The sequence below is a fragment of the Mchenga conophoros genome, linkage group LG14, assembly GCF_057382185.1.
Source record: "Mchenga conophoros isolate Kocher_MC1m ecotype Shallow Benthic linkage group LG14, M_conophoros_male_GT1.1, whole genome shotgun sequence".
In the NCBI taxonomy this organism is placed as follows: Eukaryota; Metazoa; Chordata; class Actinopteri; order Cichliformes; family Cichlidae; genus Mchenga; species Mchenga conophoros.
The window spans coordinates 34,674,871-34,697,115 of NC_140539.1; the positions used below are offsets into that span (position 1 = coordinate 34,674,871).

The following is a 22,245-nucleotide window of genomic DNA, read 5'->3' on the forward strand; positions in this document are numbered from 1 at the left end:
TTAAGATAAGAAAGTTTATACAGCATCATGGAATTTTCTACAACTTTGATCTTGGCAGGGCTAATCTTAGCTCTGCTGTGGATATTTAATGTAAAAAACAAAACAAACAGGCGTCTACCTCCAGGACCCACTGCACTTTCTTTCATAGGAAACCTTCTACAGATAGACAAAAAAGCACCCTTTAAAAGTCTTTTTAAGGTAAGTTTACAATAGTATATTTTGTAATATGAGGAGAGTAAAAACTGTCTTCAAACAGACTAAATTTAACAGCATCTTAACACTTCAGAATCAGAATACTTTATTAAGGGCGTGCAATTACTGCAGTGTGTTTTTGCATAAAACTCATAAAAAGCTCAATGCTTATCATTAAAACAAATAATTTTTATTAGTTCAGTGAAACCTATGGGCCAGTGATGACAGTATACCTAGGCTGGCAGCGGACAGTAGTTCTGGTAGGATATGATGCTGTGAAAGAAGCCTTGGTGGATCAAGCAGATGACTTCACAGGCAGAGCACCAACTCCAGTTCTACACAACCCTAACAAGAAATATGGTAAAGCGTGATCACTTAAATATGTTGTCTTTGTCAAGGCACAAGTGATTTGTTTCCTAGTGCTTTAATTCTTTCATGAATCAGCATGGCTTCTCTTCCATTACTTTGATAAGTGGTTTAACCTTTCAGGTATAGGGAGCAGTAACGGGGAACGCTGGCGTCAGCTGCGACGCTTCACAATGACCACTCTAAGAGATTTTGGGATGGGACGCAAGGGGATGGAAGAATGGATCCAAGAAGAGAGTGAACATATGAGGGCTCACATACATAAATTAAAAGGTATAGTTTCAGCTGATGTGAAAAGGGCTACTGTGCAATATGCCAAGCTACGTTTACTATGAACAGCATGGTACCTATATGTATATAACATATTAAAAAATTGAAATGCTGATAAGTGAAAACAAATACTAGCTCAGTGGATCTGCGTTCGACTACTCCGCCTAGGCTGCACTGTCCAGCGCAGATCCACTGAGCGCAGCGCAAGCTAGCAAGACAGAAGCTAAGCTCATTGCAACATGGCAAATTGAACCTCCCCCACCCTCATTCAGATCTGGCCTTTGGAACTATTTTGGTCTTCATGTGAAGTATGACCCTGAAGGTAAGCAAAGTAAAACAGTATGTCAGATGTGCCACGCAATGCTCAATTACATGGGTGGGAACTACTGCGTTAGCGCAGTTTGCTCGTTAACGTGTTGACGCCGTCCAGCCCCACGCACGGGGCGATCCGCGGTAGCTCGTTAACGGAGATTTGCCGTGTTGTGGCGTTAACGTCATTTGAGATTAACGCTGACAGCACTAGTGGGAACAAAATGAATATGACTGCACATTTACTCCGACATCATCCTAGTGCAAAGACAAGTGGAAGCAGACAAAAACAACAAGCACGCATGCTACAAACTTTACCTGAGTCATTTAGACAGCCGTTAGCACATGATTCTTCTTATGGGGACCTGATATGTTTAATGTGCTGCTGAGAATATACTCCAGAAGAAGCGTATAGTATAGCTTTTATTTTGAAAAGAACCATTTCTCTGTAATAAACTCTCTTTTCCAACGATGAGTGATTTCTCGATCAGATAGATTTATTATTTTATCCCTTTGTTGTTTCAGCAACATTACATTTAAAAACTGTACGTTTGAGTTAAAATATATATTTATAATTTTAATAAATGACAAATTAAAAAAGCATGAACAGTTTTTTGTATCGAAAAAATATCCAACCGTGACACCAAAGTACCGAACCGAACCATGAATTTTGCGTATCGTTGCACCCCTAACAAATACATATATATTTTGATATATAAAACACTATATGGAACACTATCATCCCTAGTGACCACACCCATATACCGATTTTCATCTACAACTCTGGTTGTCCCAAATGTACACACTCTTTGCCATGAGAATGCTCTAAAGAAAGAGACAAGGACCAGTGTTAAAGTCACTGACACATCATGCCAGATAACCAAAAAGGAAACACAATAAGCTGTCCATGAACATAACAGGACACTACAATACTAACGGAAAATAATCAGTCTTCACTTTGGAAAAACAGAAGCATATTACAGTAGGCTAATCCCACTAACCCAATATTCTCCACTACTGAATTGACATCCACTACCACCACCACCACCACCACCACCAAAAAAACAATATGATCTGCTAAAACAGAGAGCTTTTGTGAGCTTCAGGTTGTTAACACATCAGGATGCACAACTGATATCAGAAATCACAGTCAAATGCATGAAAACACCATTTTCTGGAAAACCAACAAACATACGCTTTGAATCTTTTTAAAAGTTGATTGACCAAACTTGTAATAGTTTGAAACGGAGAAGCGCAGACTAAACAGTGGGAAAGTCGGAAGTGTGGGCATGTCATAACTAAAGTGAAGTCCTTAGTTAATTTGACAGATGATTCCTCTTCTCTTGCAGGTGCACCATTTGACCCCACATTCTCATTGAGCCGTACTGTGTCTAACGTGATCTGCTGCCTGGTTCTTGGTCAACGTTTCAGCCATGAAGACAAGCAGTTCTTGCGCTTCCTTACCATACTTTCTCATATAGGAAAGCTTAATAGCAGCCCTGTGGGTCAGGTAACTGAAAGTGGGAGCAGAATTAAAAATTAAATGCTTTTAAATTTGGTTTTCATATTTTGTATAAGAATATATACATCAGTCTGTCCTGCATCTTTTGAAAATCATACTGGAAAAATGATCCAAACACAGTACATGCTTTACAAGAATGTATGGTGCTATGCTTCCTTACAACAGATGTACAACCTCTTTCCGAAACTCATGGACCATCTTCCTGGCCCCCACCACAAAGTTTTTGCAGAGTATGAAGAGGCGAGAAAGTTTATCAAGATGAAGATCCAAGAACACAAAGACACATTGGACCCCAGCTCCCCACGAGACTACATAGACTCCTTCCTTATTCGAATCAACCAGGTTGGAAAACTTAAGCATAATATATAAAAGAATACACAAAACTACAACTACTGTGTTTATTAATGTAGGTAATTAATATAATCTAAAGTGCTAAAAATTATATTCTTAATTTAGCTGTGTCCTGCACCTACATTGCCTAAGCAACTGTATGGACTTTTGGCTACCAGCAGAGTGTAGCACCAGCAGTAGCTAAAGAAAAAACGTGCGGGAGTTTAGGGAGACCATGGAGCAGATTTTCAGCCAGCCTTAAAGCAACATGCTGTGGGGACATAATGTTGGAGCATTAGTTAAACCAAATGGCATGACCAGATATTTGAAGTGTCCCAGGTGTGTGTTCAAAAGCTGTCTTCCACTTGTCCTCATGTTTGATCTGAACCAGATGATATGGGTTTAGAAGGTTGAGTTTGGTGAAGACTGGCGCTTTGGAGTGGTTCAACTGCGGAGCTGATGAGGTGTAAAGGTTATTTATTCTTAACTCATTCGCTGCCAGGGTTTTTGAGCATTTTTACTCATTTTTGAAGAGCCACAGAAAACTGTGTGTTATGATCACATAAACGCTGAACCTACCAAAATGAAGAACAGACTCTCTTCTTCCATCCCAAAAAAAAAGCTTGTTTCTACCATTTTCCGTTCTTTAGTAATCAGCTGTAGAAGAGAGGTGGGTTCCACCAAAAATGCGTGTTTTGACCAAAAAAAGGGAGAAAACGAGCTTTTTGTGAAAAATACATTTCAAGCAGTCTGATGTTCACTGACAAGCTGCCCGAGGTTGTATTCTAGCCCCTCCCATTGAAAACGTAATTGACGTCTATAGACGTCAATGGCAGTCAACGTAAGTTTTTCAATTGACGTCTATAGACGTCAATGGCAGTGAATGAGTTAACTGTAATGTCATTTAAGCTGCAAAAATCAATACATGGCCGGAGACAGCCATCCTTTTTGTCAACAAAAAAGAAACTGGCCCCTATCGGGGAGGAAGATGGCTGAATGATGCTGGCTGTGAGAGACTCCCTTATGTACTTCTCCATGGCTGCACGTCATGATACACAAAGGGAACAGTGCAGAGGTCAGCGGCTGTGTTTTCCTCGGACAGCCTTTGAGGAGCCTGAGGTTGGCGAGCAGAAACGAGACAGTTGGCATGACAGAATGGGCTCCAAATAACAATTCTTTGGCTGGACCAATCTAAGAGAGGATTGTGAACCTCCAAACAAGGAAAACCTAGGATGAGTGGTGTATCTGGAGAATGAAATGTGAAAAAGTTGAGAGTCTCTCTGTGGTTTGTAATGTAATTACAAGTAAATTAGTAATGCGACGGGCGCAGTGCAATGATTGATGTGGGCAAAACCTTCATCGTTTAAGGCTTTGGCAGGAATGGGTGGATCTAGCTTAACCAGTGAGATGTTCAGTTGTCTGGCTAGCTCACTGCCAATGAGACTCTGTTCGGTGCCTGAATCTACAAGTGCTTGACAGGTTGCTTTAGGTTAAACAAGAGTGTGACTGGTAGCTGTAAACGGGGCTTAGAATATATTTGCATTCCACCCAGACCATGACACTAAGTTAAAATCAAGGAACAAACCATAATCAAACTTATTACTTGAGAAGTTGGTTTCACTAATGTAGTTAGTTCAATGCTCAGATGAATATCGAAGGATCTCTCCCATCTTAAAAAATAAATAATAAAAAATAATGGCAAGATAATCAACTGATGACAAACAGATGAGGTCATTCACCTCAGGTGTGCAGGGACAAACGGCTAGAAGCCAGAACAGATTCTGCCCCTGCAACACCAGACATGGTTAGATGCACACACAATTATACACTCACACAGACAGAAAGAAAAAATAGAGAGAGGAAAATGAGGAGAGACCAACAAGGACAAAGAAGCGCTGGAGTTCTGAAAAATCGCACAGAAAGGGTAAAGGTGGCCCCCACATCTCCTTGGCCATCAGCATCAGCTCCGTGATGTGAACCCGGAGACGTGTCCTCCGGGTTCACATCACGGAGGACACGTCCTTGGGTCTGAACACAGCAGAGCTGGCACAGAAGGTTTAGCAGAGACTTTATTTCCTGAGAATCCTCAGTAAAAATAACATCCCTCAAAGGCTGCTGATGTCCTTCTATCGATGTTCTATCGAGAGCATTCTATGCTACTGTCTCTGTGTGTGGTTTTCCAGCTGGACAACAGCACAGAAGAAACCACTTCAGGGGATTGTAAAGATTCCCCAGGGCATAGGTGTCAAACTCTGGCCCGCCAAGCCATACCAAATTACTATTAGAGCTGGCCTACTGGTATTATACAGCTAATATATACATTGTTTAGTATTATGCTTTGCTTGTTCCACATTCAGTTTTTCAGCAATTTGAGTCCATAAGAAGAGATTCATTCTTAAATCTGGAGGAAGATATTTTTCAATAAACATTAATGTTAGCCTGCGACCTTGTTCTAGTTTTGCATTTTGGCCCACTGTGTATTTGAGTTTGACACCCCTGCCCAAGGGGATCATTGCCTGTTCTTTACCCTGTCTGGACCAACTGCACCGTTCTCGCTGTCTCAGGAAAGTAGGACGCCCCCCTCATAACCTGTTTGAACCGCTCCCATCAGGCAATAGATATAAAAGCATCAGAACAAAGACTAATAGACTAAATAGCAACATCTACCCTGCAGCTGTTAGGGTACTGAATTACAGGTAATCACCTACAATTAGCCCGACAAATACTGTGCAATGGATGACATCCTGTGACATCCTGTGCAACAGTGCTTATGTGCAATAAGGTTCTATTAATTATTACTGAATATAGTCTTCTGCCTCTTTTTTTATATTTCATTTGTAATTATATTTTAAACTTTGCTTGACAAGGCAGGGACTGCATTTATTTTGTTGTACTTGTTAAAATGACGATAAAGATATTCTGAGAACAATGGCAACTTTCTTCTCTCAGGAAAAGGAGATTTCCACAACTGAGTTCCACTATGACAATTTGGTCTCTACAATAATGACTCTGTTTATGGCTGGAACACAAAGCACCAGCTCCACCCTGAGATATGCTCTTAGCGTGCTGATTAAATACCCCAAAATACAGGGTAAGTTTACAAAACAAGACCTTGAATTTACTTTACGAGCCCTAATACATTATGGTTAGGAATACGTCCCTTGGTGGACGTATAAAACAAATCAGAGTGGTAATCATTTCTGCTTTGCTGTGTCCAGAGAAAATGCAGCAAGAAATTGACACTGTTATTGGAAAAGGCCGTTGTCCCAGGATGGAGGACAGGAAGTCCCTCCATTTTTCACTTGCTGTCATCCATGAAGTGCAGCGTTTTCTTGACCTTATCCCTCTCAGCATCCCTCACTACACACTGAATGACATATCCTTCAGGGGTTATACAATCCCAAAGGTATTTTCAATTCCAAGATCTCATGTGTAGTACAGAATCTATTGTATATCAAGTCAGAGAATAATGTTGAAAGCAGCAACACTAACAAGATATATGTTTTGAATAGGACACTGTAATTATTCCGCTGTTGCATTCTGTGCTAAAAGAGGAAAAGCAATGGGCCACTCCCAGGTCCTTCAACCCCCAGCACTTCTTGGACAATAATGGCAACTTTAAGAAAAGTCCTGCATTCATGCCATTCTCTGCAGGTAAAGAGTCAACACACAGTTATTGATCATCCAGTTCTTTTGCATGTTGACGTAATTTTTTTTCCCCAAATATCTTGATATTTACAGTGAAAAGCAATTCAGGGCTCTAGAATGTGACCAGTTTGGACACACATGCAACCTAATTTCTCAATGGTGTGACTAAAAAAAATCCTAGTTCGCACCGGTGTGACCAGCCATTCGAGTAAAAGAAAATGTCCCTACAACTCTGAAAGTCTCCGTGTGGTCAACAACAGACACACACTATGCCCATATCATGGTCTAAACCATTTAGAGACCTCTCTGAATAGCTGTGGTCCACATATTTCTGTAGGCCTGCGTGTGTGTACGTTTGAAAGTGCAGGCGAATAGAGAGGTGTGAGTAGCCTAGGCCCGATAGAAGTAGATATAGCTGTGGGTAATGATAAAAGATGAAAAGAACGATTGATAACTTTTTCCTTAAGGCCTGATCCGTCCGTAGCCAGTGCTATGACACGGAGCCATCAACCTCTCAGGTTGTGTCTAACACTGGTCTGGAGATGGCATAAGATAATGAGCCATATACGTTTGCAGCAAACAGGTCACCAGAGGAGGCCAAGATGATGATTAAGTTTAACATTGCCTATGTAATGTTACAATATGCCTATTGTACGTCCGAAATAATTCTTCACAAGAAAAATGGCTTGAACGTAAACCCTACATACAGTAATGATGTCGCGTATGTGAAGTTTATAGGTGTCATCCCGAACACACAAGAAAAAAATGGGAAAAAGGCCAAATTACAGGAGTTGGCCATCTGAGGGGCATGTGACTGCAGTGGAGGATAATCTATAAGATATCAAGCTGTTTAGATGTTCAGATACTGAGATGTTCAATTTGAAGGCTTATCAGACACTTTGAGGTCTTTTTAATTAAGATTTCCTTTTCTTTAATATATCTTGAGATGTATTAAGTTTCAATTTCAGCTCAGTGAAGCACTTTTTCAGTCACTTATGTTTCTTGTAGAACTGTGCTCCAAATAAAGAACTTTGTGTTGACAAGATTGTCATTTACAAATCAATACTGTCTGTATGGACAGCTGCCCCCCCCCCCCGAAAAAAAGTGAATATGTAAAATTGTGGTGGTAAGCAATGTGGTTGAAAAATTTGGGTGCACCTAACTTTTGTGCTGGCGCACCTTAGAAAACAAGTGCAACCGTGACAAAAAGTTAGTCTAGAGCCCTGCAGTTATTTTTAATCAGAGTCCTTTGTGTATCTCTACAGGGAAGAGAAACTGTGTTGGCGAGTCTCTGGCCCGTATGGAACTTTTTATTTTCATAGTATCATTGCTGCAGGATTTCACTTTTTCCTGTCCTGGAGGCCCTGACAGTATAAATCTCATTCCCGAATACAGCAGTTTTCTTAATGTGCCCTGTAGATACCATATCATGGCCACACCTCGTTAAAAACATGATTTGTTCAGACAGAGTTATAGTCTGGTTGAAGCACTCGAACAAGGATGTCTTCATCAGCTTCTTGTGAAACAGTGATTTGATGTTTATTTTACAGTTAGTTTGCTAGTACCTCACTGATGTAGAACACACAACCATTACATGAAAATCTTTCATCTCATTATAACTGTGTTTATGTTTTTTGTCATTTATTCTTTTCTTTTTTTATGAGTTGATTAATGGACTGTTTTTCTCTACAAGCAATAAATATTACTACTATCTACTAAATGGCTTTACACCTATCAACAAATCATAAAGACTTTTATATAAATACTCAGTCTCATCATCATTGTTGAAACTGTAGAAAACAAAAAAATACAAGGATTAACGTGAATGAATTAAAAATTGCTCTCCTGTCTGAAATGTTGTTTCAACATTAAAATCTTAGTATTTGCTTTAATAACATTCTCTCCAATGATGTATTCAGCTACAAGTGTAGCACAATGTTAACGCAGCTGGTTTTCTGCAGAGATTACTTTGACCTCTTTTGGGTCAATATAGCACATTTTTAACTACGCCACTTTGGGGTAAACACACGTGAACCCTGCAAAGAGAGTCCGAGGTTATCCTCTCTCTTTCCCTTTGACAGCTGGTAAGGACCCAGCACCTTGTAACGCTAAGTGGAAAGGAAAGTGGACGGTTGGAAGCACCAACTATGTCTCTAACTTGCTTGAGGCCAAGTCAATTCCATGCAGACTACCTAAATGATCACAGTGTGTTTCTGATGCGTTCAGGGTCAGTAGTTTGCTAGTACCTCACTGATGTAGAACACAAGACCATTACATGTAAATCTTTCATCTCATCATAACTGTGCTTTCTGTTTTTTGTCATGTATTGTTTTTTGTTTCCTTTTTTTTTTTAAAAGAGTTATTGTTTCTTGTATTAATTGGACTATTTTTCCTCTACAGGCAATAAATATTTCTACTATTATTAACCAATAACTACTGTAAATGGCTTTACACCTATCAACAAATCATTAAGGTTTTTATGTAAATCGTCTCATCATGGCTGTTAAAACTTTACAACCCCCCCCCCCAAAAAAAAAAAGCCTAACAAGGACAAAGTAAATTAAAAAAAAATTGTTCTCATGTGTGAAATTTTGCTTTAAAATTTAAATCATAGTATTTTCTATGGAAGCGTAGAGCTGACACCCAGGCAATAAAACAACAGAGGTATATCACGTTATACGTGAAAACTTTATTGTTCTAACAATATACTTTTCATGTTTGTACAATATACTATCATGTTAGTACATTATACTTTCACGTTTGAACGACAAAATATTACGTTATTACAATATACATAATTATCACGTTACAACAAAAAACCTTTAACGTACAAACGAGATAATTATATTGTTTGAACAATAAAGTTTTCACGTTATAACATATCTTTTATTGTTTGAACATGATATATTCGTTTGCCTTAAAACATAGTGAAGTGGATGGCAGTGCAGATCAGAGTGCGAGAACATGGCTTGTTTATCGGAATTAATTAAGTTCTATTTTATGCTTGGATTGAGGCATGGGGAGATTTTCTGTTACTGAGCAGGTGGGACAGTATTGTGATAAGCATGCAGACACTCAGAAGAAACCTAAAACGCATGTGGCTATACTGGAGAAAGAATGAGTCTGAGTCGACTGAGGTGGCACGATTTCTTTTTGATCAACTGGAGGGACACGGGAGGCTCCATGGATACAAACTACACCAGCTGAACTGCATTTACACAGGTTATGTTGTCACGCAGAGTATACTGCGAGACATTTACTGAAATATCTTGACCCTTATGGGGTTGAGCAATGACGCAGAAATCACCTAATGTGACGCACGTATGTTAATCCTGGACCAAATTTCATGGCATGTTGACTTCTATGACAAACTGAAGCCTTTTGGAATCTGTATAAATGGCTGTATTGATGGCTTTTCTAGAGTTACGATTTGGCTTCAAGCCTATTCAACAAACAATGATCCCAAAGTCATTGCTGGATATTTCATAGTAAAAGTAGAAAAGAAGATGGGCACACCTGCCAGGATTAGCTCTGCTTTGGGTCATAATGGCAGAGATGCAAAGACTCTTGCATTGGATTATGGATCGAAACAGTTTTATTACTGGGCCCAGCAATCACAATCAGCATATTCAAGGCTGGTGAGCCTTTATGAGAGTCAGCACTGGAAAAATCGTTTCCAGAAATTAAAAGACAATGACTGTTTTTCTGGATGTTTTTTGGACAAGCAACTCATATTGTTTACATGCCTGAACGTCATCGAGGTATGTAACCACATTTATATTCTTTTATTGAGTCAGTGTGTGTCTGTGTGTTAGAGAGAAAGAGAGACACAGAGAGAGAAAAAGTTCGCTTTAACACCCACCATGCACATAAACCAGGCTTATTACCATTATGTTCAGGATATGAAAAAAATGCATATTTCACTGGCCGGAAACATAAAATCACAATGTTTTAAAAAAAGGCACGTGTGTGGTGCTTTTGGTCAACATGTTGAGCCAAAAGAAATGTGCTCTCGTGAGATTTTTTAAAAATTGTTAATATTTAACAGAAAGAGCTGCAACAAGTTGCACATTTGTGGAACACCCACATAATGCGCAGAAGCAGAAATGCAGTTGCTCCAAGTGGACGTCCGATTCTCATGTACACCATCCCTAATCTTGTTGTTGTTGTAAGTCAGAATGCGTATCTTTGTGCATCTGTAGATAAGAATTTGTGTGTGCATAAAAAAGATTTGTGTGTGTAAAAATATTTACACAAATTACAAATTCTTTTTGTTAAGGTCTGTTTACAGATACAAAGCAAAAAAAATAAGAGTGAAACTCTGCACTCAAGTTTCAACTTACGAGTATGAATTTTGACCTGATTTTTCTTCCTTTCAGCTGATTAGTCGATGTCATGTCAATCACAAATTTCACTATCCAATCAGAGAACAGATGGGTTTGGCTCCCGGAGGGGTGCTTTACTGAGCTGCAGGTCAAACCCACTTTAGAAAAACTAAATTAGTATTTACGTCTCTTTCAGTTGCACAATGCACAAAGGGTTGAACTCATTGGATATCAATATAAACACAGTTTAATTCATTTGTTTTTAGATAAACAAAGAAACATTGTGCTCAAAATAATATAGAGGAGGGAAGTGAGAGGAGGAGGGAAGTGAGACCGTAAGTGATGGAAGTGACGGGAGAAGGTAAGCGAATTATGCTGTAGGTGACGTCAGACGCCGGAGATTTGGAGGGAAAAAAAGCAAATGGTAGCATAGAATATAAAAAACGCTTTAAAACTTAAAGTATTCCTAAATTTTAAAAAAAAAACTTGAAGTATTCCAAATACACTAATCAATTGTCATTTAACTAACCACATTTGTCCAACTATCTCCAACACCCTGGAGGACAACGAAGAGAGTTTAGACGCTCTCCAAGATTTCATCGACCGGTGCTTCCACGACCTAGTAATGAAGAAGGCCCAGAGCGCATCTTCCCCGGCCAAAGTTGAGACGCCGTCATATTAAAGATTCAAGGCACCTAAAGCGCTTTATAATGCCACTATTCATTCACTCTCGCATTCACAAGCAAGCGGTAAGCTACAGTTGTAGCCACAGGTGCCCTGGGGCAGACTGACAGAAGCGAGGCTGCCATATCGCACCGCCAGTAGGCGGTAGGGTAAAGTGTCTTGCCCAAGGACACAACGACCTGGACAGAGAGCCCGGGGATCGAACCAGTGACCTCCCGGTTATAGATGCGCTTCCCAAACCCCTGAGCCACGGTCGTCCCCTATTAGACAGTTTTTGCAGAAGTCTGTGACCCCCAGCAAGACAGAACTCAATTGATAAAGACCTATCAAAAATGATTGCAAGAACAAATAGCTCAGAAGTGCATTTAACGTGTTTATTGTTGTGTGTCGTCTAGCCTGCCGCTGCTGTTGGTTTTGGAGCCGCAATAAAACATTTGACAGTTTTAAAAAAATTCTAAAAAACATAATAAATTAAAGGTTAACTAAGAAGAGTGGTTAATCAATAAGCTCACCAGTGTCCTATTCCATGCTTACGCAAACTCCCTGTTAAATATAAACAGATCTCCTATGTGTGACTGTCCTGGGTCTTGGAGCCAGGCTTTTGGGTTGCTGGCATATTAAGTTCTGTTTTTATTACAGTTTGATTTATCCTGTTCTATTAGTATAGTTTTACTCTTAGTTAGACTTTGCAGTCTTAATCCCAATTGATATTGTCTTTGAGTTCTTCTTTCAACAGGGCTCTCTGTTGCTTTATTTGTGTAGCTGTAGTGTGAACTTCATATTTCTCATAACCCTGAGTCTTGTTGAAATTTCTTTTTGCTTCTAGTTCCTTGACTTGCTGCTGTCTTGTATTTTTTTTCATTATTTTATAGTTTTTATATTATATAGAGCAGGATGGAATCTTGTGCAACTGTGATCTTAGCAGGTTTAATCTTAGTTCTGCTGTGGATGTTTAATATAAAACACAAAAGGAACTGGCATTTGCCTCCAGGACCCACTGCACTTCCTCTCATAGGAAACCTTCTACAGATAGACAAAAAAGCACCTTTTAAAAGCTTTGTTAAGGTAAGAGTTCACTTTTTAAAATATTTGTGCGGTTTTTTAAGTTGTACAATATATTTTCTCGTAATTTGAGGAGACTCGCATACTTTCTATAAACACACCAAATTTAACTTTAACAGCATGTTGGCATTTAGACAAAATTTCAGATGAATGCGCATTTAAATAAATGATTTATTTAATTTAAATGATTTAAATAAATCATTTTATCTATCTTTAGTTCAGTGAAACCTATGGGCCAGTGATGACAGTATACCTAGGCTGGCAGCGGACAGTAGTTCTGGTAGGATATGATGCTGTGAAAGAAGCCTTGGTGGATCAAGCAGATGACTTCACAGGCAGAGCCCCAACTCCATTAATACACAACCCTAACAAGAAATATGGTAAAGCGTGATCACTTAAATATGTTGTCTTTGTCAAGGCACAAGTGATTTTGTTTCCTAGTGTTTAATTCTTTCATGAACCAGCATGGCTTCTCTTCCATTACTTTGGTAAGTGGTTTAACCTTTCAGGTCTAGGGAGCAGTAACGGGGAACGCTGGCGTCAGCTGCGACGCTTCACAATGACCACTCTAAGAGACTTTGGGATGGGACGCAAGGGGATGGAAGAATGGATCCAAGAAGAGAGTGAACATATGAGGGCTCACATACATAAATTAAAAGGTATAATTTCAGGTGCTGAAAGGTCATTTCACATGCCCTAAATATTACAGGACACTATAACACTAATTGAATATAATCAGTCTTAAGTTTAGCAAGATAGAAACATACCACAGTGGGCTAATGCCACTAACCTATTATTTTCCAGTACTGAATTGACACCCACCACAGCCACCCAAAAAACACAATATGATCTACTAAAACAGTGTTTTTGTGAGCTTCAGGTTGTTAACACATCAGGATGCACAACAACTGATCTCAGAAAACACATTCAAATGCATGAAAACTGTTATTTGGGAAAGCCATGTGCCAACAAACATACTCTTTAAATCTCTTTAAAAAACTGACTAAACAGTGGGAAAGTTGGAAGTGTGGGCATGTCATAACTAAAGTGAAGTCCTTAGTTAATCTGACAGATGATTCCTCTTCTCTTGCAGGTGCACCATTTGACCCCACATTCTTATTGAGCTGTACTGTGTCTAACGTGATCTGCTGCCTGGTTTTTGGTCAACGGTTCAGCTATGAAGACAAGCAGTTCTTACGCCTTCTTACCATACTTTTTCAAATAGAAAACGTTAACAGCAGCCCTGTGGGTCAGGTAAATTAAAAATTAAATAGAAATGCTTTTTAATTTGGTTTTCATATTTTGTATAATAGTATATACGTCTTTTGAAAATCATACTGTAAAAATGATCCAAACACAGTAGATGTATCATTGTCTCTTCACAAGAATGTATGTTGCTATGTTTCTTTACAACAGATGTACAACCTCTTTCCGAAACTCATGGACCATCTTCCTGGCCCCCATCAAAAAGTTTTTGCAGAGTATGAAGAAGTGAGAAAGTTTATCAAGATGAAGATCCAAGAACACAAAGACACATTGGACCCCAGCTCCCCACGAGACTACATAGACTCCTTCCTTATTCAAATGAACCAGGTTGGAAAACTTAAGCATAATTTATCAAAGAAAGCTCAAAACTCCAAATACTGTGTTTATTAATCTAGGCAATTAATATAATCTAAAGTGCTAAAAATTTCCTAATCTTGCTATGAATGATTTTAAACACTCCTCTGTGAATTGCCTTCTTGTGATGGAAAGGTTTGCATGTTGTTGGAGGAATTTGTTTGTGACAGAGTCTCCTAAGGCAAACTTGTCCTGGCTAAGGGACCAAATGAAAACTGATTCAGATAATCCCTATGAAGAAGGGTTTTGGGACAAGGAACATTATCTTTCTAGTGGGTAAGGAGCATGATGTTAAATTAAAAGACCCCCAGCTAGATGTGGTCAGGCTTATTTCAACACATTGCACAGGCTCTGGAACCAAACTCCTTTTGAGGGTCTGGACTCAGTGCCAATCTGGTGTTTCAATCAGTATACTTGTATCTCCTCAGTTTTTCGCCTGCACATTGGAAGTTTCACTGGTGGACAAGTGAGTTGTTTCCCTGCCCCTTCCGGTTGGGGACTGTGTACTTACAGTCTTTTGCACTAATGTGCTTAACAACAGTTCAGAGTTCAAATTCAAATTTTATTTGTCACACACGCAACCATACACAGTATGACATGAGGTGAAATGCTTGTAGCTGTGCAATGCCCGAAATGACAGTGGTTTTACAGTATTTACAATTTACAGGTTATACAAAATTTACAGATTTAACTTAGAAATTTACAGTAAAAAAAATGTGCAAATAGCAGAAAGAGATTATAAATTATAGGAAGTGTGCATGAAGAAAAAACAGAGTGCATGTGGTGATGTGATATGTGTGGGAGAGTCCAGTCCTACACCTGGTTCAGGGCCCGAATAGCCTGGGGGAAGAAGCTCCTCCTCATTCTCTCTGTTTTGGCCTTAAGGGAGCGGAAGCGCTTCCCAGACCTCAACAGTGAGAAGAGTCCATTGTTGGGATGGGAGAGGTCCATCATAATCTTCCTGGCTTTGGTCTTGCACCGCTTGGTGTAGATGGACAGCAGGTCAGGGAGCTCTGATTGAATGATGCGTTCGGCTGAGCGCACCAGTCTTTGCAGATCTCGTCTGTCCTGCTTGGTGCTGTTCCCAAACCAGGTGCAGAGGTTTCCCGTCAGGATGCTCTCGATGGTGCAGGAGTAAAAGTTCTTGAGCACCTTCAGTGGAAGATGGAAGTCTCTAAGTCTTCTGAGGAAGAAGAGACGCTGACGGGCTTTCTTAACCAGGGTGTTGATGTGACAGGACAATGACAGGTCCTGAGTGATGTGGACACCCAGGTATCGGAAACTGTCCACTCTCTACACTGGCGTGCCACTGATGATTGAATTGAATGAATGCTTTATTGGTTTATTGGCCATATGCAGGTTGCCCCGCAGAGGAATAGGACCCCCCCCGACTTACACACACAACAAAGACATCACATGGGAATACAGTCGGAGATTGGCAGCGTTGCAGAGAAAACACTGAAAAATTACACAACAATGGGAAAAGTACAAGAGGAAAAAAAGAGACCTCTTCTCACGCTGGGCACCTATGGGAGGACAGCATGAGAACAGGAAACAAAAAAAACTCCTCTGCACAGAGAGCACATTAATGTCCACATCACAACATTAGAGCACGTGACTAGCCTCACTGTAGAACTGAGGGGCTTGTAATTCCTCGCCTGCTTTGTAGTGAAGTCCACGATCAGCTCCTTAGTCTTGCTGATGTTTAGGAGGAGATTATTCTCCTGGCACCAGGTCTCCAGGTTCCTAATCTCCTCCAGGTAGGCCGTCTCGATGTTGTCGGAGATCAGGCCCACAACAACAGTGTCGTCAGCAAACTTGACAATGGAGGTGGTGTCTGATGTGGCTACACAGTCATAAGTGTACAGTGAGTACAGCAGGGGGCTTCAAACACAGCCCTGAGGCACTCCAGTGCTGAGTGAGATGGAGACTTGTTTTGCCACCCTCACTGATTGGGGTCTGTCTGTGAGGAAGTTGAGGATCCACTGACACAGTGATGAGCTGAGTCCTAGATCCGTCAACTTGGTGAAAAACTTAGAGGGAATTATTGTGTTGAATGCTGAACTGTAGTCCACGAACAGCATCCTAACATAACTCCCTCTGCCAGTGTCCAGGTGACTCAGGGATGTGTGGAGCAGGTGAGCTATGGCGTCGTCTCTGGAACGATTAGTCCAGTAAGCAAACTGAAGTGAGTCGATGGTGACAGGAAGTGAAGAAGTGATGCGATCTCTTATCAGTCTTTCAAAACACTTCATTACAACTGAAGTCAGTGCTACTGGACGGTAGTCATTGTGGCAAGCGGGCTGTTTGTTTCTTTGGAACAGGGACAATGATGGACTGTTTGAAGCACGTGGGAACCACTGCTTGGGCCAGTGAAAGGTTGAAGATTTCCGTGAACACCGCTGCTAGCTGGTCAGCGCAGGCTCTCAGGACCCGGCCAGGGATTGCATCTGGTCCTGCTGCCTTCCTGGTGTTCACCCTCCTGAAGGTGTTCCTCACGGCATGCTCTGTGATGATGAATGCATTGTCTTCACTGGTGCACTCCGAGCGCGCGCAGCCGTTTGTTGTTTTAATTGCTGCGGTGTCATTCTGTCCACTTTTTTATGGACAGAATTTCTAGGTGTAGCAAAGTGGTGGAAGGATTCCACTTTGGGGGTCTCACAATCTCCCTGACCTTTACAGATTATGTGGTTCTGTTGGTTACATCAAGTGATGACCTTCAACTTGAACTGGAATGGTTTGTAGCCAAGTGTGAAGTGGTGGAAATGAGAATTGGCGCTTCCAAGTTTAAGGTCAAGGTTCTCAGCTGGAAAAGTGCACCCAAGTGCTGCTAGTGGTTAGCTTTAAGTATCTCAGGGTTTTATTCCCAAGTGAGAGGAGAGGGACATGGGAGATTGACAGATGGATTGGTGATAGTTGCAGTAATGTAAATGATATCCAGCTGGTGAAGAGAGAGCTGAGCATAAAAGTAAGGCCTTTGATTTACTTGATTTCAGGTTCAAGGTTCAAGGTTCTTTATTTGTCACATGCATAGTTATACAAGTATAACACACAGTGAAATGTAGCCTGACACGCTCCTCGACATGTGCAAAAATGGGGGGGGGGGGGGGGGGGGTGTGTGTAGAGGAAGAACATTATATATATATATATACATACATATAGTATATACACTGGGTGAATGTGCAGTAGTAGCATTTACTGGTTAATCTATGTCCCTCACATCTTGCAAGGGACATAGGTTAACCAGATTAACCATAGACCACTACCCAGAGCTAATGAGCTCTGGGTAGTGGTCTATGGTTTAGCTCTGGGTAGTGACTGAAAAAGAAAAAGACCATTGTGTAAACAAGCACCAAAAATGACATTTCTTCAAAGGGTGGCTGGTTTCTCCTTTTCGAAACAGAGGAAGGAATCCGGTAATTTTGGAGGAACTCAGAGTACTTATTTGTAACACCCTATCGACAGGGGCTCTGGGTTCTGTTGTTACACCGGGCTTGGACCGGCAAAAGTGACTCGAAATAGGCACTCTGGTGGAGTTACTTTGTGTGTGTGAGGTGCTGTCGTAGAGCTTGATTTATTTGTTTGATTTATTTGTTGTGAATAGAAGTAATTATGCCACAATAATAAGGGAACATTGAAAATATACAACCCGTTGAGGGGACAGATGACATACATGCTTGGGCAATGGAAAGGTTTTATTTTTTGGATTTCTTTTGTTATACTTTAGCTATTATTCTCACATGCAAGTAAAGTTAATGGGATAAATCAGGAATTAGTTCATTTCTCAGGAGAGAAATGAAAAGGGGGAAACTGTTTCGAAATAAATATATATTGTTAGTGCTTATTTTCTGTTTATATTGTTTTATAGAGGCCAGTGTAGGAAAACGCCCCTGGACATGGACTCTGGAACACAGAAAATGCAGAGGAGGAAACACAGACAAACCAGCAACAAACACAGGAAGACACAGGGCTTAAAAGACAGAGGGATAATGAGGGAATGATACACAGGAGGAGAGCAGAGCTGGGAATAATCACACATAACCATGTTCTAATAATAATAATAATAATAATGGATACTTTATTGATCCCCATGGGGAAATTACTCTAGCTGACCTGCATTGGCTACCCATTAAATACCACATCCAGTTTAAAATACTGTTGCTTACATTTAAAATTACCAACAACACAGCACCGAGCTACTTTAGCAAACTCCTTAAATCGTATGTTTCTGCCAGAGGGAACATTGACACTGAACACGGGTCAAGTCTATTAAAGTAAGATATGATGGTAAGATAATAACTGATGACAAACAGATGAGATTATTCACCTCAGGTGTGCAGAAACAAAGGGCTAGAAGCCAGAACAGATCAAGATGCACACACAAATATACACTCACACAGACAGAAAGAGAAAAAATATAAAGAGAGACAGATTGAAGTACAGAGAAGCACAGAAAAACAATGACAACTTTCTTCTCTCAGGAAAAGGAGATTTCCACAACTGAGTTCCACTATGACAATTTGATCTCTACAATAATGACTCTGTTTCTGGCTGGAACACAGACCACCAGCTCCACCCTGAGATATGCTCTTAGCGTGCTGATTAAATACCCCCCAAAACAAGGTAAAACTGTGAATTTACTTTATAATACATTCAATACTAATACATTATGGTTAGGAATACGTCCCTTGGTGGACGTATAAAACAAATCAGAGTGGTAATCATTTCTGCTTTGCTGTGTCCAGAGAAAATGCAGCAAGAGATTGACACTGTTATTGGAAAAGGCCGTTGTCCCAGGATGGAGGACAGGAAGTCCCTCCCTTTTTCACTTGCTGTCATCCATGAAGTGCAACGTTTTTTTGACCATGTCCCTCTCAGCCTCCCTCACTACACACTGAATGATATATCCTTCAGGGGTTATACAATCCCAAAGGTATTCTCAATTCCAAGATCTCATGTGTATTACAGAATCTATTGTATATCAAGTCAGAGAATAATGTTGAAAGCAGCAACACTAACAAGATATATGTTTTGAATAGGACACTGTAATTATTCCGCTGTTGCACTCTGTGCTAAAAGAGGAAAAGCAATGGGCCACTCCCAGGTCCTTCAATCCCCAGCACTTCTTGGACAATAATGGCAACTTTAAGAAAAGTCCTGCATTCATGCCATTCTCTGCAGGTAAAGAGTCAACACACAGTTATTGATCATCCAGTTCTTTTGCATGTTAAATCATGCAAAAGAATAATTTTTTTCCAAATATCTTGATATTTACAGTGAAAAGCAATTATTTTTAATCAGAGTCCTTTGTGTATCTCTACAGGGAAGAGAAACTGTGTTGGCGAGTCTCTGGCCCGTATGGAGCTTTTTATCTTTATAGTATCATTGCTGCAGGATTTCACTTTTTCCTGTGCTGGAGGCCCTGACAGTATAAACCTCATTCCTGAAAACAGCAGTTTTATGAATGTGCCCTGCAGATACCATATCATGGCCACACCTCGTTAAAAGAGATGAATTTGTTCAGACAGAGTTATAGTCTGGTTGAAGCACTCCAATAAGGATGTCTTCATCAGCTTCTTGTGAAACAGTGATTAGATGTTTATTTTACAGTTAGTTTGCTAGTACCTCACTGATGTAGAACACAAGACCATCACATGTAAATCTTTTACCTCAACACAATTGCAATTTGTGTTTTTTCAGTCATGTATTCCTTTTCTTTAGTGAGTTATTTTTTCTTGTATTAATTAGATTTTTTTTTCTCTATCCAATAAAGATTACTACTGATTTTAACCAATAGTTACTTTTAAAAAAAACTACACACCTATCAATGTTAGATTTGTATTGTTTATTGTCATTTATGCTTAGAAATATTTAACCATATATGCTTAGAGGTGTACAATCGATTGTGTAGTGATAGGATGTGTGATCCTTAATAGTCTTCAAAGGCTTTGTGTGCATTCCAGAGTGCTCTGGCTTTCACACCCACATTCTGGGAGCATGGGAGAGGTCGTACATTGTCTTATTGTTTTATGGTAGGATGAACGTATCTATATCTGTTTTAGGCTAAGTGCCTTTTGTTTAGATGAACTGCTGGACTTCAAGATTAGCAGGTTTAGGGAAGTCATTTATGGGGTCACACTCTGACCCCCCCCCCCCCCCCCCCCCACACACACACACACACACGCACACTTACACAACGCACAGGCAAGGTACTCTTTGTTTGTATGTAGACGTCATATGTTAATGAACCTATGTATATTCATGTAACCTCAATAAAAGAGCAGTGTTACGGGGGAGCGGACGAGAGCGACTGGGGTCAAGCGAAGGAACGGCGCTTGTCGTGGTTCTCTCCCTCAAAACACGAAGAACTTTGCCTACTTGGTGTTTAATGCTTTTTGCTGTGCAGTTGAATTGTCCTTAACGTTCCAGCGAATAGGTTTATGCTACAAACCTATCATTCAACAAATTGTAAAAGCTTTTATGTAAACAGTCTCATCATTGTTGTTAAAACTGTACAGAAAAAAATACATTAATTAAGTCTAACACGGACTTCAAAGTAAATTCATTTAAAATTGCTCTCCTGTGTGAGACGTTGCTTCAAAACTAACATCTTAGTATTGGCTTTTATTACATTCACTCTTTGATTGTTTGATTGTTTCAGGTTTTTTTTCATGAACACCAAAACTAACAGCTCTAAATAATTACATTTTTATGGAAGAAGGTTATAAAAAGTAAGTGGATAACTTGTGGGATTAGTTGCGCTAAATTTAAGACTATAGAAACAGAGCGCTCACTGTGAAACCGACCTCAAAGCTGAAAGCTTTAAGAAACACATTTTAAGTAATTATTTTAAAAATAGAACAGGCAAAGTTTATCATCTCATCCACATCTATCTCCGACCACCAAACCCGCAACCTCTCATCCAACATCCAGACCGCTAAGTCTGCAAGCCTTTACCTCCTTGGCTGTCTTGCTCATGTAACAGTTTGCTGGTCATGCAACACAGAGCACCTGTATAAAAAAGCCCAAAGCCGACTGTACTTCCTCAGGAGGCTGAGGTCTTTTAACATCTGCAGGAAGCTCCTGAGGATGTTTTACCAGTCGGTGGTTGCTGGAGTACTTTTCTATGCTGTGGTGTGCTGGGGGAGCAGCACAGCAAAGAAGGACTCATCCAGGCTGGAGAAACTGATCAGGAGGGCTAGCTCTGTGGTCGGCATGAAGCTGGACACTCTGGTGACAGTGACAGAGAAAAGGACATTAATGATCAGCTGATCGGCTTTTCTGTCGCGAGTCCGTCTGTCTTGTTTGTTTTTGGCCCACTTTGCACCAGAGCCTATCCCAGCTGTCATAGGGCGAGAGGCGGGGTACACCCTGGACAGGTTGCCAGTCTGTCGCAGGGCTAACACACAGAGGCACAGACAACCATTCGCACTCACATTTACGCACAGATTCACACCTATGGGCAATTTTGATTAATCAATTAACTTGTTCCCACTAACTGCATGTCTTTGGACTGTGGGGGGAAGCCAGAGTACCCAGAGGGAACTTCAATGATAGAGATGTAATGACATTGCTATTTTAGCTGTTACTCAAACTGTTTTTTGTCTTTTCAGTCAGATTTATATCTACAAGAAATGGTACAACTTGTTCCTTTCAGTGTGGGTAACTCTAACAGGAAAAAGTTGTACTTTACTGTTTGTCCTGGCTGTCAAACAGTAAAGTAATGCCAAGCAGTAAGACTTTGGGTATTTTAAAGCAGTCATAATATAATTTTAAAAAAGTGATGCTTATGATAAAAAAAATGAATGGATGTCTTGACTATAATAATCTGCTTGATACACACATTAAGCATGTGCATTTTCAGGTTATGCATATCCCCCTCTTGTACAGATTTGCTTCAAAATCCCTCCTCCCCAG

At 40.2% G+C, this 22,245-nt stretch overlaps 2 protein-coding genes across 3 annotated transcripts; both read left to right on the forward strand.

The window, feature by feature from the left end:
• Positions 1-13: 13 nt before the first annotated feature.
• Positions 14-9,199, forward strand: LOC146560202 (cytochrome P450 2F3-like). The gene is made up of 9 exons (XM_085244136.1): positions 14-198; positions 390-552; positions 682-831; positions 2,487-2,647; positions 2,825-3,001; positions 5,939-6,080; positions 6,208-6,395; positions 6,502-6,643; positions 7,903-9,199. Exons 1-9 carry the CDS (start codon positions 28-30, stop codon positions 8,082-8,084), a joined length of 1,476 nt encoding a protein of 491 aa, XP_085100262.1. The 5' UTR covers positions 14-27; the 3' UTR covers positions 8,085-9,199.
• A 3,004-nt stretch (positions 9,200-12,203) lies between these two features.
• On the forward strand, positions 12,204-20,881 carry LOC146560203 (cytochrome P450 2F5-like). Of its 2 annotated transcripts, XM_085244137.1 has the most exons (9): positions 12,204-12,711; positions 12,926-13,088; positions 13,218-13,367; positions 13,802-13,962; positions 14,125-14,301; positions 18,810-18,951; positions 19,074-19,261; positions 19,368-19,509; positions 19,652-20,880. In XM_085244137.1, exons 1-9 carry the CDS (start codon positions 12,541-12,543, stop codon positions 19,831-19,833), a joined length of 1,476 nt encoding a protein of 491 aa, XP_085100263.1. In that variant the 5' UTR covers positions 12,204-12,540; the 3' UTR covers positions 19,834-20,880. The 2 variants fall into 2 exon arrangements, with proteins under 2 accessions (XP_085100263.1, XP_085100264.1); XM_085244138.1 differs by lacking the exon at positions 12,204-12,711 and having other exon boundaries at positions 12,960-13,088; positions 13,202-13,367; positions 19,652-20,881.
• The last annotated feature ends 1,364 nt before the right edge of the window (positions 20,882-22,245 follow it).